This window comes from Malurus melanocephalus, unplaced genomic scaffold (assembly GCF_030028575.1).
Source record: "Malurus melanocephalus ecotype Western Australia unplaced genomic scaffold, MMel_1.1 scaffold_159, whole genome shotgun sequence".
NCBI classification, from domain to species: Eukaryota; Metazoa; Chordata; class Aves; order Passeriformes; family Maluridae; genus Malurus; species Malurus melanocephalus.
In genome coordinates, this window is record NW_026623391.1 from 223766 (window position 1) to 241929 (window position 18164).

The following is an 18164-nucleotide window of genomic DNA, read 5'->3' on the forward strand; positions in this document are numbered from 1 at the left end:
TYATACCATAGCACTAAATGCCATRYCCAGTCATTTCTGGAACACCWCCAGRGATTCCCCTCCACCCTCTCCSTGGGCAGCCCATTCCAATGCTTGACAACCCTTYCTGTGAAGAAATTCYTCCTGATGTCCAACCTCTCCTGACAYACAACAATGAATGCTGAGAAAGGTCAGTTCCTGCCCAGATAAGGGTGTTCTCCCATCCAAGCACCAGGCCAGCACCTGAAGGTCATGGGACAGAGCAGATGAAGTTTTTAAGATKCAGCCTATGTGGTTTACAATTGCCCAAGATCTTTCAGGGTAAGCAGGGTAAGACCACCCTGCTCTATTTATGTTGTCTTGATGTCCACGAGCACAGTACCCACCCCACTTCATGACAATGGTAGCAAACTTAGTGAAATCAATCATAAAACCACACTAGTTTTCATTTCCACAGTGAGTTAATACTTCCATCCAAGACATCTCTGAGTAAAGTATTGGGAGAACTGTGAAATCTGACATTCAAGCAATTTCTGGTTTGCAATTAAACAAAAAAATTGTCAGTCTCCAAGGCTGGCAATAAATTTTTCAAACAGGTTCATAAAAAATAAAAATGGTATTATATTATGTACATTATGTATTATATTATGTATATTATAATGGTATTATATATGCACTACACAGGTGATACTCCTACTTTCACTGCCCTCCAAAAGATGATTTTCCATAGCTCTTTAGTGGAAGAACACATGGAATAATTCAATGAAGTGTTACTGAGAAATACAATATTACTTGCATGACTGTATACAACTATTTAGAAGACAAGCAGAAATATCTCAAAATATTGCAGGAARAAAATATTTGAAACGAGCATATTTTTAAAAATGTTTATTGAAATGCCTTCATTGCATCATGCAGGATACAAAAATCATGATTAGAAAACCTTTATAACTATACTTAGGAGTAAAATCAAGATACATCAGGGAAAAATAATAACTGTATAAACAAAAGCAATTTATTTGATAGTGTTATAAATTATAGATTACAGACTGTGATCTGCACAGATGATAACAATTATCTTGCAACAACAGTCTCTTCTTCTRTGATTCAAGTTGAAACTGATGTTTGTCATGCTAGAACAACCACATCACCTGTGTGTACCACAAACCTGTTCATTACAGTTACAGGTTTCAAAAGGCATAACAAAAATATTCTCCCAGCATACTTCTATTCTGTTTTCAGTTTATTTGTTCCATCAAAAGTGATTAACTTTTCATCAAGAAAAAAAAAAAGGCTAATGTGCTTTTTTCTAGTACACAAACCACAGAGTGTGTAAGTTTTGATTACTGAAATAGAACCTCTTTAAAGTCATAATACAAGAGACTTTCTTGAAGTTCATTTCAATTAAATAATTTATATTTTTGCAATATTACTCAAGGACTTGGAAGCAATTTTAAAATGGGAGACCACTGCACCCTCAGTATTTTTGCTGTTTTAGGTGTCTCAATCCCTACTACTTCAAACTTTCAGGGGTTTTTATTCATACACTGCTTAGTGTAAACTCTTAAAACTCACCTCTCTTTTTATTGTATTGGACAGCATTATTCTGTGCAGGTATACATTAAACAACAAAATAACTCTCTGGGGCTGAAAACTTGGCTCCAAAGAATTCAGACAGGTAGAGATTTTGGTGCTGGCTTCAAGGCAGGCAATGTTTGAGAGATTTCAGTAGAGCGTTCACTTGGCACAGATTAAGATTAGAACCACGCTGGGACCTTACTACATRAAATTGCTGTAGGGTCCAGAATCAGCTTATGCTATTCAACAGGGAAGAATAAAAAAAATCCCTCTTCATGAGGAAGTTAATACATGTGTTTCCATTTCTCATCCTTCTGGAGAAAGATTGCATCTTTATAAAGCTATCCTTCTCTTTTTCTTTTTTGTTGAGCTCCATAGATGCAAATTTTAAACATACAGTTGTTGCCACAAAGTGTTTGAACACAGCACATCACAACAATTCATTACATTAAAAGTCATTAAGAGTTTTGGCACTGTCCCCTTACATAAAGTTAGGTACAACTAACAATATGAAAACATAAGGGAATCGTGTAACTCTTTGGCTCTGTTGTTAACACTTAACTACTAAGGCAAGAACTGTGTGTWCCTTAGGGCTGCTTTTTTGTTTGTATTTTTATAAAACACTTGACTAAAAGTTTTGAAAAGTCACCTAATCATCTATAAATGTCAAATGCTGCATATTAAAATATATGCTTATTACACCCTTTTGTTTCACTACTAGAATTTTTGCATACCAATGAGAATACACACACACTTGTAAACTGTTCAGTAAGTTTATGAAGACATTCTCTGTATAAGAGAATTTGTAGAAACATGTAATTCAATAAAGATGCTGTAATTTAAATTGCCTGATTATCCGTTTTGGAGCACTACGATTTCCTCAACACCTTTAGCTCGTTCATTCCTATAAAGATCAACTAAAACAGGTAACAATCCCCCTTTTCAATGCATTTGTAACCCCCTGAGTCTGAGGTTTTGGGTGCACATCATAAGGAGGACATTTCAGGGTATTCACTGGCTTTTCAKCTGTCTCTAAGTATGGCTAACTTCATGAGTTACATTATTGCAGGATGCCCTATTGCTGCCCTTTTATTACAACATGAAGTGGGTGTAGCCTTCTGCACCTGTAACAATGACATCCATCCATATCCTCATGGCTTCTGGAGAAGGAGCAACCATATAGTAGATGCGGTCATGAGTCTTRACACTGAAAGTCAGCAAGGGGTTGGGACTCTGGAATAAAACACAAAGTATYGAAAGAGTGAAATCAAAGCCATTTATTGGTAGCAGAAGTGGAATTGCTTACYGGGATATTTATGGATAGGGTTAAGAAGAAAGATAAAGTGCTGTACCACTGCATCTTATAATTGCAGCAGAGATGCATTTAAAGTGTTTGTAGCCACCATAAACACCTTTTACAGCATTTTTCCTATAGACTATTATACAGTACTACAGGCTCCAAGCTGTTACTTCATGCCCAAATAACTAASTCCCCCACTCTGTCCAGTGGCTTTCACAAGTTGTTCACAGCTTATTTAAATTACAGATGAGAGGCAGGGGGTGCCATGAGCTGCTGGCACAGTTCACTCCCTCCCTGGGACAGAGGCACACAGCCAGCCCTCRATTTGTCCAAGCCCCTGATTTCAGTGGTCTCGCCACTGCACTAATGAACTCTTTGCAGCAAATCCCACTTGGCAGGTAGACATAATTATCTCTGCTTCCATCAGTATTAAAAAAAAACCAACCCAAACCAGTTCTAATCACTGATTAGCTTCCTTTTCCTTTTCCTCCAGTCCAGGTGTTTTTCTAGTATTTGTTTTGTTCCTTTCTCCCCTCCAATATTTTTGCTCTCCCTTTAATTTTACAGCAGTGACCATGCTTTGGGTACTCCTCTATGGGATATGTAGTTAAAACAGCAATAACAAAGTTTACCTTATATGCATTCTTTAGATGATCATAATAGACTTCTTCAATAGCTTGAAAATATATTACACCTTTTAATTTAGTTTCGTGTTTGTCTAGAATGGAAAAGAGAGAAAGACTTCAGAATGGAAATGAACAGTAAGAAGCAAAAGCTTAATTTGCATTTCCTYATATGTTCAGCTGATAAGTGACTCAATAGTTCTGTTTCTGAAATCCCACCGAAACCTTCAAACTTTCTTACTGGTTTGTTGGTTTTGAGAGATGCATTTGTTATTGTATTTCTCTTTCACATGGTTTCCAAAGATGAAAGCTTTGGTAATTTCCTCATCTATCTGCAGGTTGCTCCCTTCACTGAAGTTTCTAAATGTTATAGTGTTAGCCCACAAAAGGACAGATGTCTCTCAAATATATCCACTCTTCAAATTCCATGAAAACCAGCCAGAACTGTGGYTCAGAAACTCACACAGTTCACAGGCTAAGACCTCTAGTTTCCCTTCAATGGGAATGATATTTCYCTTCAAACTATAATGATAATCACATTTTCAACACAATCTGATAGCAAAACCTTTATATTAGAACATAATTTGTGCTTGTACTTTTTTAAAAAAATGCTTCACGTGTGAACTTAACAATCACCACTATAATGTTTCACAAGAAAAAGGAGCTGGGCAGGCAGCATCACCCCGTTTTCCTGCAGTGGGAAGAAAAATTGTTAAGAAGCCTCACAGCTTGCACATGGACACTGAAGGGCAAACTTCCTTTTACTCTCAGCACTTTTGTATTAGGAAAATATATTGCTTTCTGACCCCAAGYTATAGTATGATCTCAACACTGCACAGTCATGCAGAACATCCTAATCAGTTCCATGGGCGATTCTGCTGTCATTTTAAACACTTGGGGAACTCAGCTTATATCCTATGATTAGCTGCAGGCAGTTCCAAAAGCTTCATATGATAGCAAAATGAAATCCCAGAGAGCAAACAAGACAGCTTTGGGAATCTTCCTGCCAGCCCTCGGAGGAGCAGTACTGAAGCACTGAGGTGTAGGATTACAGGATCACAGCACACATGATATGAGATCAATGCAGCCCTACACAAAGCATACTGTCTGTGCAGTACAGGTAGGCAGGGCATCCACTCTCCTTTCAASAGAGGGCCCTTGCTTACAAGAGTATTTCAGGCACCCACAGGCTCCCATCGCAGGAGTCTTTGCAGAGTTCCCTGAATGCTTCACTTCASAAAGTACAGATGCTTCAGTCACCACACTGAGCCATCAGACTTTAGGATAAGTTCTTTGTTCAGTGCACTGGCCAAACCAAACCAATATATCAGTACATTCACTTGGAGTTTAATTACTCTGAATTTAGAATAACCAATATTTATTTTGGAAGTCTACTATATATTTAAAGATCTAGATGGATCCTCATACAAGCAGTGGCATTTTAGTGCAGCTGGTACAGACTGCTCATAAAACTATGACTGTTGGCTGGAGTCCTTGTGACATTAGGGAAATTTTTCTTTGGTAATTGAAATTTCTTTATGGCAACTGTACTGCACTCAAAACTGAAACTGTTAAATGTTAACATAACTGCTACTAAAAAAAAAAAAATGATCAGTACCAGATGGGAACACCACTATGTGCTAAAGGCCTTCCTCACCAATAAACCAGATGTTAAGAACAAAATTAAAAATGTTTGACACATTTTTCATCGTAKTACTGCAAACTAGTAAGAAATATTCAGTGGGCATGTAACGAATGAATGTAATGAATTCAAGTACATGTTTTAAAAAAGACAGAGAGCAAYGCATAACTCTACCATCAGTTTCAAGTTCCTTATAAGTTGTTGGAAAGCAATAATGTCATTAAAGTAAATGAAACTGTTCAGGTGGTTATATACTCAAGTACTCAAAAAGTGTTTTCTTCTGCTTCTTAGCAATGACCATCCTACATATGCCTCTTTCTGGACTCTCCTAACAAATATTCAGAGCACAATGTTACTTTTCTGGCTTCCTCTGAAACTTCAAAATGAGACCACATGTATATTTGCACAGCATTTGGAGAAATATGTATGTTCCTAAATTCTACATTTCTGCCTTTACCCCAAGATAATGAAGTAGTGTAATGTTTTTAATGGCTCTAGATACGGTATAACACAACTTAGTGTACAGAAACCTCTTTGGAGTATTGCATATTCTTCATCTGAAATTCCTTAGACTTTCAAATAAGGCAAACTCAAAAAATCTATCCCTGTATGTTTAATTTCCTGAAAGCCTGTTCTGCACATCAAGCAACAGGACTGCAGAAGCATTCAACTGAATTTTCCTGGCAAGTATAATAAATGATACTTTTGTATGGAAGGATACAAGAAATCATTTGGCCATTGGGGGAAGTGTATAATATTTAAAAAATAAAATATGCGGACCCATTATTCTGTGTGCTTGTAACCTGATCAYCTTCCATTTTTGATCTTGCCTTTCCCCATCTCTTCTTTGTTTTGTTTTGTATGCTTGACTCTGCCTCACTGGACATGAGGATTGAACTCTACTGGGAAGGGTTTGCATGACCTCTAAGTGAATATGTAAAACACCGAATGAAATGGAAACCTCAGTTTTATCTGGACTCCCTACTTGTTCATAACTCAGCCGAGTTTGATTAAAAAAAGAGGGACAGACGCACCCTAGTAGCAATCCTGCAACCTACCTGCATAATAAGTAAAAGTTCTCTTGTTTCTGTCAAAAACAAACCACCGTTTTTTCCAYGTTTTAATTTTTCCTCCCATTTTAATCAGAAAGCCTCGGCAGGTCTTCTCTGTGAGGGAGATGTGGTAACAGGTCTCTATGTTGTGTCCAGCTGTTTCAATGTGACTCCGTAGGTCAAAGTCTTCCTTTCTAACAGGCAAATAGCGAGTCAAGGGACGGGCCTACAGGAAAGAAAAGAAAATCATATTATTTTTARGAGAAGCCTTAACATCTCCTACTCTTTCTGCTGCAAGGACACAACTGAAAACTGCTCACAGATTGTAAGAATGAATGTAAGAAAAATTAGGAGCTCTTACTGCGGCTCTACTTTTGTTGAAAAGAAAAATCCTTTAAACTTCTAACTTTACGGTGTTGGATAACTTGATAAAAGCAAGATAGAAGCTTCTTGAAATCAACAGCTGATAAACTGGTAAATCAGGGGCTACAGCACAGCAAGGTTGTCTTAGAATTAAGACATTGATTAAATGAAAGGGTTTGTTTTTGCTGTAAATGAAATCCAAGAACTTCATATGTAGGATGTTAAGAAAAAGCTTTTTTTTCTCTGGGCTAAATACTCACTGCACACAGGTCACTCTTTAATTCTACTGCTACAGCTATTTTCATGCAGTGTAATATATATATATTATTATATAAATTATATATTATTATTATTATATATAAATAATAAGAACATGCTATTGCAGAAAACATTAATAATGGGAGTGAACTGTAATCACCAGTTAGTTTCACAGAGATTGCAATGACAAAACAGAATGATTTTCTGCTGAACTGTGATATCTAGTTCACAATATGGTGCAGAGAGCTGAAYTGCATCCCTCTGCAAGAAACAGCAAAGCAGTGCAGGACACAGTGCCTCATTCTTGATTGCAGCTCAAGACTCTACAGCAAGCCTGGATAGTGTCAACTGGGAGAAAAAGCAGGAGGAGATAGTGATTTGGGACCTCTGCCAACTGAGGGAATATTCTTGTTTTCTGTGTCTGGAGAGTGTATGCACAAGCACCACCCCCTCATTTTAAACACAGAAGACAGGTCTCCCAAGGCTCCTGCTGCAGCTGAGGCAGAGAGAGGCTATTTTGATTTTGGGTGCTTTGAAAGATGTGTGAAAGGAGCATCTCCCTCTCTCTCTCCTGCACTCCAGAGAAGTCRGTGACCTGGAAAAGCTAATCTGCCTCTGCTCCATTCCTAAAGTTAGCCTTTSAAATCCCACTGTGAGTCTCAAATCAAAGGGAGTTTCCCACAYTGCCTTCTTAAGGGCCTCGGTGCAACAGGAGCTGTTGCTCACAAGAACTGTTAGCACCCTTCTAAAATTATGCAGTCCTGATTGATACAAGCTGGCACCAGCTCTGCCAAGTGCAAAGGTGGAGCTCCATCCTCTCCTTTACATTTCTGAAGTGTCAAAAAGTGCTGGGGGRAAAAAATGGGCTCACTGTACAAAGGAAAGAAAAAAATTACCAAAAAAAATCATAGTAATTTTTGACAGATATGTTTTTGTCTTCCTGTCAAAACTCAGTCTTCAGCCTCCCTGCCAAGTCTGCCAATTAGCAGTAACTGATAGGACATTCTATTACAACACATACATAATCTAATCTAGGATAAAGTTATCAGTGCTGCATTGTTGTTTATGCCATACTTGAGTTGTTAAMAAAATTTCATAGAAAAGAAGAAGGCAATCAAGCAAGTAAAAATTTGCATTCATAATCACATTTTATATAAAAACAAAGGAGTGGATATATTTATTTTAGCTGAGAAATAGCTGGTTAAATACCAGCAAAGGTAGCACAGATAAAACCAGAAAGATTTTCCAATATAACACAGAATCTTCTGCATTTAAATACCTCTTAAGATGGAGACAAGGTCTTGCTCTGGTATACTGGCAGTGACTGCCTAGTCTATTTGCTGTACCTTATAGATATTACTGGTTTTGGAGGAATAAACAAATGGCTAAGACCCTAAGCCTAAAGAAAAAGAAAGCTCAAGGTACCTCTAAGCTCTATGGAGAAGCAAAAATGTAGGAGGTGACACTTTTTGTACAGTCCCACTATAGAAAAAAAAATTTACTCTCTACTGTAGATGTGGAGCTGAAAAAACTTCCTTATCTGTCTTTTTCTTCAGCCAAATATTTGGCAGTAATAATTCACAATCCAAGGCATTTTATGTATTAAAATAAAAAGAAAAACAAAACAAAAAGCCCCATAAACTCCAAACCAATGGTTTGTAAAATCAACACACTCACAAATTTCTGGTGTTGGGCCAAAAAATTCTGCTCTGCCTATATTCAGAAACAAACTTTATAGGATTAATATTGATACTTTATATATAAAATGCTAAATAGATACCTATGCTGTAATCTAACTTTAAACAAATACTTGGCTCCAATAGCCCAAATATACTTTTATCAGAACAACTGCACCTCAGAAATATTAAATYCATCTGTTCAGCTGAAAGCAGTTCTGTTTACCATTGGCAGAAATACACTTAGTGCTTTCTGTATAGGAAGGGGAAGTCTTGCACTTAAAAACAGTTTCACATCAACATATCTGACCTGTGCTCTTTGTTTCTCACGTATTTTGACTTCCTTTTCAATTAATTTTTGCCTCTGGCTTGTTTCTTCCTCCAATCTTTTCTCCAGTTGCTCTCTGCGGCGTTTTTCTTCTTCCAGAGCTCGTTTCTTTGCTTCCATCTCCCGTTCCTAAATACCACAGCAAACACAGAATTTCARTTATATGTGAAACTATAGTTGGTAATGTCATTTCTAAGCTAGGGCTAAATACCTTATGCCCCTTAAATTGGCAGAAACAAATATCCAGCTGAACTGAAATTTGTAACAAGAATTGCAAAKAGAAATGAAGGTTCTTCTTAAGCAGCTCCCCTAGCAGGTGTCAAACCAATGCTGGCCAAGCTTCTGATGGGATTTTGCCATCAACTCGCCCTTTGAGATAGCAGATATTGCATATGGGCTCTGGGCTGTAGTGTGAAGTGAAATCAAGGAGAAGAAGTAATTTTGAAGTGTCTTAGGTATAAACTGGATAGGGTTCTATGTTACATTTAGAAGAATATTATCCAAGGTAACATGCTTACTCCTAGTTATTCAAAATTACACTTACCCTGGTTTCAAGCAGCCGAGTCTTTTCAGCATGTGCTTGTTTGAGAAGTCTCTCCATCTCTTCTATTCTTGCAACATTTGAAGTGCTAGCACTGCAAAAAAACCCACCCAGGATTATTTCAAAGAATAGTTGGTATTTAAAGAAATATTTTGCAGTCCAATGTAAGTTTAGGAATGGAGCTGACGGAGTTCTGATCCAGTTCAGTGCAGTAGCCACTAATAAAAAGGAGGTACTACATGTGGTGAGTTGATGAATGAAAATAACGGTTCTGTTTCTTCACAAATTTTATGCATTTCTTGAAAAGAAGTGTTTCTTTCACGTTAAAGATGACAAAATATAACTTACACATTTTAAATAGGTCAGAACAAAGCATCATAAATTGTTTTTCTTTAAAGTCTGATAGGGCTAGAAAATATTCTCAAACACCATCTGAAAWAGTCTGAATTTTCCTTTAGGGGAATTTTTTAAGGAAAATTAACTGCCTATTTTCTGGATTTTATTAACAAAATCAGCTCACGCTCTTTTCTTCTTTCACAAAGTTTGCCTTGAGAGAAACTGAAAGATCTGTTGTAAAGGATCCTTTTCTGGTTTTGGTATTGATTTGGGCTATTTGTTTGTGTAGCTTTCTTTTGTTTTCCTTCTGGCATTGGCTGCAAGAGTCAGAGGRAAGCAGAAGAGCAAACAGCACCAGTGAAACTCAACGGGTATTGGGCTGTTCCTCAGTCCTGGGCTGGAGACTGGACATATGAGATGGCCCCGAGGCAGCTCAGGCACACACCATCCTCATTCAAAATGGTCAGAGCAGCAACTTAGAGAGAGAAAGGTTCCCTGTCATTGCCACATCAGATCAGTGCACAGACAGCATTAATTGCCAGTCTGTCTCCAGCTATCAGAAACTTGGAGACTGTCCATTTAAAACAGAAATCCTCAAAAACCTGAGTCCTAATGTTTTTACTTAAAAAAACCCCAAACCAACACCAACCAACGCAAAAAATCCCAAACAAACCAGCCAGCAGAATGACTGCCACTGATATTTTCTGAAATCCTTTACACTGCAGTGATAACAACTAAAAGGGAAAATCAGGGGGCTTCCCTGTCTCAGCAAACAGATGCTAAGTAAAACACAAAGTGCTAGCCAAAAAAGCAGTCCTTGTGTTCACTRGGATTCAGAATGCTGTGACAAAGCTGTACTTAATTATCAGCCTCAGTTTATGCTTGTGAAACTGCTGGGGCAGAACTGTGAGCAGGAGTGAAAGCACCACCATAATGTCAGAAATAAAAAGCATACTGTCAGGAGAAAATTCTTTGCGCACAATTTTGAGACTCATCTGGACTTTTAACACAGRTCRTGGAAATTCCTTTCATCTGAGGAACGGCGTCTGAGCTGACAGCCTCCGAGGATGTAAAGAGCAAGCCTTTCAGTGTCATCTCTTCATTTTTACTGACCCAGAMAGGGAGAGGAAAAAGACTGTTGGAGGAAGCCTAAGTATTTCAGTTTAAGAATCTCGTTGGTTAACATGCTGGACTTGTAGAACAAGTGTTTGTCACCAATGGCAGAATGTCCTTGACAAATTTTTCATCAGAGAAAATTTCTTCCCTGTTGTGTCCAGGGGAGGAAGCACTGACTGCTCTCTAGACTTCAGCATTATCACTTGAATTTTCCATATTTTTATTTTCCATCTTTCAGCAAACAGGTGAGATGCAGTTAAACCTGATTATGAGGAGAGCTGCACAAATATGATGCCTGTCTAATGATCTTGTATTTTCTTCCCAATCAGCAACATTTGTGCTATCATAGTGTCAACATGTACTTAGTCTCTTTTTTCATTATGACCCCATGACCACTGCAGGATGAGAAGTAAGGAAGATTTACCTGGAGATGTTATCTGGTGAGCATGCTGATATGCTCGTCTCCATGCTGTCAGAACTGTCTAAGCTTAACGTGTCAAAGGCATGGTCCTTGTAGCTACGATCTGGGTAATGGAAACTGTTCAAATACACATTGGATTCTGATGCTGTTCTGCTGTAGAATTCCGGAGATTTCTGCCTTTGGTTTTCACAGATGCGCTGATGGTTATACCCTATAAAAAACAGAGGAAACACTTATTTTACACAAAAATTATGTGACAGGAATGTAACTTGTTAGCAGCACAGGCACTCTGAACTTCACCTCAGTCTTTATGGCACTGTGACCTAGGTACTACTATATTACAGTTAATTTTAGAAGTTAATCACACTGAAATAAAAGCTTTAAATACCTGTTTTGTCTATGATGGATTCAAATATACATACATTAGTATAGCTGACTTTTCAATATATGTTCTTACATGCATATTATGAAAATCTAATTCGAACAAGTGAAAATTACATTTTAAAATGAAAATTAGGCCTACTCTGGAAAGTAATGCAGTTAAATCCAGAGATTTATAAGAAATGACACTGACTAAATTAAGAAGGAAAAAAAAAGTCCTGATATTCAATATTCTTGAGTACTTTTCTGGTTGATTTTTCTGAATATGGATTATTTTTTCTCTGCTTGGAAACTTTGCCTTCTGGTAACTCTAATTGGATTCCTAGTTTCAGCTGAAATAGTACAAACTGCTTGTTACAGGATTATAGTTACTAGTGTAGAGGTACTTCACTGGAGTTTTGAAACTGCAGTTCACCCTATAGGATTGAAGCAGATCCTTATAGGTCAATGATTTTGAAGAAAAATAAGGTTCATGCAAAGGTTGTGTYCTGTTGTAATTATTCCACAAAAACATTTTTTCTGAAAAGTCATCCTTCTTGAACACAGGGAGCTTTKTCTGGCTGTAGGTCCTTTGTAAATGTCTCTTTGCAGTTATTTTTATCACATGTCTCCACTGCTCTTTGAAAGTAATGCAAACCAGCCTAGGGAGAGGCTGTTGAGCTTGCCTGATGAAGAGGAGAGTATAATGACAGTTGTCATTTTAACTGCTGAAGTATTTTACAGTGCCCTTTCAAGGGCTGTTCAATCTATGTGATTACAAATGCAACTGCATGGCTCATCGTTTCCTTCAGTGAGTGTGAGACTTTCTCATAATTCTGATACTCAGTCAGGTTTATAATATTCTCTGCACATTCCTGACCCAAATTCCGAGCTGCTGACAGAGCTGGAGATTAGGAAGGACTGACAGACTACATGAAAACCCCACATTCTTACAAAAAGGCAGCCACCGACATTCCACATATTTAAGATAAACAGACACAGGAAAAATGCAGACAAACGTACAAATGCAGCAAGGTCCAGATAAAAATTTTTCCTAGACACCATAAAGGYACTGATGTTAGGAAAACATACTTAAAGTGCAAATATTTTTCTGCCTTGTTCTCATTCCTTATCTGCACATACAAGATTACACTCTGGTATTTTTTGCCATGCCAGAACTGGGGAGAGCCAACAACTGCAGCTATCTGAAAAGTATGYCTGCAGCTGAATAATTAAAGCATGTTATTAAAGAAACTGTGCCCTACAAGCACTTCCAAGGCAGTTTTCTCCTCATTTCCCTCCAACCATACAAAGGCTTTTTGAAAACAGCTAAAGCTGGTTTCTAAGGAACTAATGGAACTCACTTGCCATTTAAAAGAACATCAAATTTCAATAAAAGTTCAATTGCATTGATTAATAAAAGAGACAAAAGGGACACGGATACACCTCAGCAGTCATTAATAATGGCATCACACAATACAGGTGTTACTGATTCACATGTGTTGTTTGCTTTTTTCCCYCTTAGTTTGGCAAATGCTTGTTATTGCAGATAAGCAATTACCTTTCATACCCGAACCTTTGGAATGACTAATTGCTCCTGTGAAATGGTTATCAATGATTCATTAGGGAAAGAGAGAAAAAAAAATACATTACTGAAAGAACTTTATTCAAAATCTTGYTTTTCTATTGAGCCCTCTACAAATCCTTGCCTACTCAGAAATCTTAATTCTGTATTTTATATTTCACTGAAAAATAAACCCATCTAAAMGGCATAGAGCAGCACATCTACAAATGCTCCATCCCTTAAGATAAAGAACCCATTTTAAGGAAAACATTTATCAGTTAAATTTATGCAATCATGCAAATGTAACTAAACACTGCAAGAAATAAACATTTGTTAGGTTCCAAAATGAGATGCATTCACAGAAACAAAGCATAATTCAGTAGTCTCCTTTTATATTCATGCAGGCAGCTCAAAGCTCAGGATCAGCTGTGTACCAACACCATGAGGCTTCACAACCAACCTGTCCCCATTACAGCCACACTGGGCAAGCACAATTCGTTKTTTAAGGAATTTTTAACTGCTCAAGTGCCTATTTACAGAACATGCAATTAAAAATATTAGACTCCTTGTAAGATTTAGCACTTGACTAAAATTTTCTCACAAGCCAAGATTTGTATCAGTCAAGTCTAAACTGATACAAGAGCTAAAATGTTTGATTGTTGTTGCATTGCCTTTAGTACAGAGTTCCATTGCGCTCTGCAGTAAAACAGTAAACTTAACAATGTTAACAGCCATACTACCTAGAAAATATTGCAAATATCCATAAAGCCACATCATCAAAGAAAAATAATTCCAAAGGAGTTACTGCAGAATCACAAAAACAGGTATACCACCACAAAATTATGGTGAGGGTAGAAGTAAAAGTGAAAGCTGTTATTAAAAGTGGCACTGTCAAGTATGTAAAAAATCCACTAGTATTTTATGAAAATGATCCCATTACATTTTTCTTTTATCCCTATTCTTTCTTCTTTCTCTTTTTTTTTTTTTCTTTTTAAAGATTGACATTAACATGTCAAGATACATTTGTTGTGTGGAAACATGCCAAAGTAGGAAGCCCAAGTCTGTCTACCTTGTCATTGTCACCCAYAGAACTGCAAAGATTTCTAAATTTTCTGCTCTACTTGTGTGGCTATGAGCAAAGAAGCAAAAAACTAGGCCTGTGCAAAGCCAYAGCTCTGCAGATATTAGCATAAGTCAGAAGTTTTGTTGTGACAGGTTATTTGACAGCAGGAAAAAAAGAATTTTTGAAGTGCTATCATTATTTAACTATTACTCAAAAGTTTTCCAAGAGTTTGGGAACTACTTGATAGTGCTGATGCAACTGGTACTTTTACAAAAACATCACATGAGAGACAGAGSCAGGGAAAGAGATGTTTTCATACCTTTTCTGTTTTTTCCTGAGTTTGACAAGAAAAAGAGTGAAAAACAAAAAAGAAAGACTGCTTTGAAAAGTTTCTAAATGATTTGTACAAATATCATTTGCTTGCAATAAACTGGTTTTTTTTAGAGCTTAGAAAGGACACAAATAATCATCTTGCTGGTAGTAACTTCTCTGTCCTWACAGCTTTGTTCCCAGTGCTGTGTCTGGTCTTACACCTTAATTCCCTAACTATTCCTTCCCTTCTGGAGTCTGTCCTGCAGTCCATGGGACTGCATTGGCAAACCCTCCCTCCTTGCCCCTGCCTGTCCTTGTGCAAGCTTCTGGTACCCAGCACAATCCATGGGAGCTCCAAGCCTCCACCTGTGCAGGGGGAGGTCTCAAGACTGGACTAAACAGCAGCTTCTTCATTCTTTATTTGCATCTGGTTTGGTTACAAAGGCATATTCACAGCAGGTGAATTTATAAATACAGTCTTTCAAAAATACCTCATSAATGGCTAAGGAATACCTTTTTTCACTAATGATTTATAACAAATATGTGTCCTCTAAAACATTTAAGTTGCTCTTAACTCAGGTTATGATTACTGACAGTGACTGTTTCTTTCAACAGCAGTTCCTGAACTCAGGTGACTGACTTACTGTTTGGGAATCCTGCAATAAAGACTATTTAGTACTTTAAAATCTATGAAAATATTTACTATTGCATGCAGTCAAAATTTATTCATGGATATTACTTGTTCCTGCATAAAGAAAATGAGATTTTTTGAAATCCATGTTCAAACCCAAGTAGCTGTTCTTAATTTCCTGATTTCACTTCTAACTTTGCTTTTTTTAGACTTYAACGCTTACCTTCTTGGACTGAAATAAAAAAAAAAAAAACCTGGAGAAAACTCAGTCTATGACTAGTTTAGTGATAACACTCCGATAATATCTTCAAACTAGCTGAGCTGCAGCTGCCTCCAGCCAGCACTGAATATACTTGTTTTCAGATCCACATGCACACACCAAAGCATCTGGTCTACAAATTTGCTCAATGCTATCAAGCCTAAGGAACACACGAAGCTACTAATACCACATCTGGAGCACATCATCCTCTCTGGATAGCAGTTTTTGGGTCACTGCTTGATAGCCAGGGCTCCAACCTGAGTGGATGATCATTTATCACATGAAAGTCTGGCTCTGCACTAAACCCAGTTCCCAGGCACTGATTGCAGCTCTGTGCCCAAGGTATCAGAAAACCACAACTCCCATGTCGTTTGCAATGGATCACCCTGAACACAGGAAACTGATGGAGTGAAAAACCTGTCAAGTGCAAAAAGAAAGCGAGGAACGCAACCACTGACTYAGTACACATGACAGGTAGAGAACACTTTTAATTTATTCATCACCTTTTTCTGGTGAACAGCTAATTTTTAGAGCAGAAGGATTAGAGAGCTCATATTTATTGGTATAATCAGTCTATGTACATTTACAGAATTTCACTGATTTGTTAGTAAATCTGAAAAATATTCACTTAGTCTGAAAAGGTAAACCTGATCTACCTCAAGAATGTTTTTACAACAAATAAAACATGTCCAAAAAAAAAAAAAACCCAAAAAAACACACCACCATCTCAAAGGATGTCCACTGACATGACATTTGGCTTGGTTTTCATACATGTATTTAAAGATGTCTGTGAAATTAATCTCAGTTACTCAGACTCAAGTCCTGCTGATTTTAGTAGAAGACAAATAAGATTTCAGAATTTTAATGGACAATGATATTACATTTCAGTAGTACTGTGTGGTGCATTGAGGCAAGTACATCATGTTCAGAACATTACCCAAATCTCACTGTTCCACAGAAATGCACTTTCTTTACTTTTGACTTTGATAAAAGTTTTTTTTTTCCCTCCATGTGCTGAGCACGTGCATGATGTGTGAGGGGAAACCAGAAATCCCACCAAGTTAAACTCAGTCCCATCCCTGCTCACACCACAAAATTTATTATGGCATTACCTCTAAGGTTGAATGAAAGGTGAACTGAAGGCTATTTCTCTGACCCTACTGTGTAGCTGGACAGAAATACTATGGGATCTGACTCCAGCCACCTAGCTTGGATATTACTGTCCTTGCTGAGCTCTGCACTGCAGTGCAGAAAGTGCCCTGCAAACCCTTTGAGGTGTGTAACCCAGACAAAGGAGCCTTCCCCAACCAAGAAACATGGTACTTCAGTGCAAAAGCAGTTACACTCTTCAAGTTCCTTCAATAKCAGCAAATTCAAGGAGCTTAAGGTTGAACAGAAAGGAAATAAACCCTTTAGTMACTACTAAGAGAGGCTACAAACCATCCTTGTGTTCCTATATACTTCCTGTTACGACTCTGAAAATCCCGTGACAGTTCAAATAAAGCACCTGTCAGCAGCATTATTTCCTTTGGCAAAGCTGATGTTTCAGAAAAGGACACCTAGAACTGTGCTCTTTCCCAGTACAAAATAATCCCTTAAGGCTCTCTCCATAATTTTTAATTTCCATTCAAACTGTTGGATCTTTTGAAAAATAGCAGCCAACTAGTATGATAAGCAGTATAGCACACATGTGATCCCTCAATGGCACACCAAAAGTGCTATGCCAAATGCCTTAATGAATACATCTCTCTCATTCTCTCCACCCTCTTCTTTGTCAGGCCTTAATTCAATTTTGATTTGTCAGTTTTGAGGTTTCTCACTTTCTCACTCTTAARACAAAATAATCTGATCCTACTCTTAGATTGTCTTAAATGCACAGTGACAAAAATTTAAACATTAAAACTGATWTATTTTTAAAACTCCTTTCCTATGTCAGGTTTGGTAGCACTTTATGTTTTAAGTCATACACTAACACTCTTTGCAACCATCTTACAGAAATATTTCCAGTTTTAAACACTTGATCTCTTGTCAAAGTTTAGTTAAAACATCCCTATCGATTTTCAACTGAAACAACAGCACAGTGATGAGTCTGAACATAATTACAAGCTATTCCACCTTTGCACACACATTACATCGAAGATGATTTCTAAGCTGAGTGTGAAGCTCCATTTATATTGTACCTGAGATGCGTCAAGATAAGTCAGCCACAGCACTGCAGGTTTGTGTAAAGCCTGCTGCACAACTAAAGCTCAAAACCAACAAATCCCATCTGGATCAGCTCTAAAGAGGCTGTAATAAGCCATGATCCTTTCTCAGCTTGCTTGTTCCCTCCCAGTGTTGARTCATCTTGATGCATTTGACTGACTTCAGTCATGGCTTTGACCTTTAACAGCTGCAAGCTCTGACAGCCCTGTGCCAAGGGGATGGATCTGAGCTCAGGCTGTCAGGGCAGGACCTCGTGCACTGATATCCATAATGGTGATGCAGATGTTGCAAAAAGAATAAACTGACAGATGGCATTGAGGAGTGCCTCCTTTTGGAGATGGGACACTTACGAATAATGCATCTTATTAAAGCAGAAAATAAGTGTATCGACTCAAGTCAACAAACAACAGACACCGAATCCCATGGCCTCCAAGATCATGTTTCAGAGGTGGAACTTGCTTTTGGATCCAGAATTGCTGTGTCCCTATTAAAAACCACAGCTTTCTGTCTACAACAGAACAGATCTCTCCCTATTTTGTAGCCCAAATATTTAAGAC

The 18164-nt window shown here is 37.7% G+C and overlaps 1 protein-coding gene across 5 annotated transcripts in view; it reads right to left on the reverse strand.

The window, feature by feature from the left end:
• Nucleotides 1-871: 871 nt before the first annotated feature.
• The window catches only part of PHLDB2 (pleckstrin homology like domain family B member 2), a 65137-nt gene continuing 47844 nt past the window's right edge, over nucleotides 872-18164 (reverse strand). For all 5 annotated transcript variants that reach the window (XM_057371835.1, XM_057371833.1, XM_057371834.1 and 2 more), the window contains 6 exons: nucleotides 11217-11424; nucleotides 9344-9434; nucleotides 8782-8928; nucleotides 6181-6400; nucleotides 3490-3575; nucleotides 872-2790 (listed from right to left, as the gene is read on the reverse strand). In XM_057371835.1, the coding sequence (XP_057227818.1) occupies nucleotides 2650-2790; nucleotides 3490-3575; nucleotides 6181-6400; nucleotides 8782-8928; nucleotides 9344-9434; nucleotides 11217-11424 (893 nt within the window). In that variant the 3' untranslated portion in view covers nucleotides 872-2649. The remainder of the gene's footprint in view (nucleotides 2791-3489; nucleotides 3576-6180; nucleotides 6401-8781; nucleotides 8929-9343; nucleotides 9435-11216; nucleotides 11425-18164) is intronic.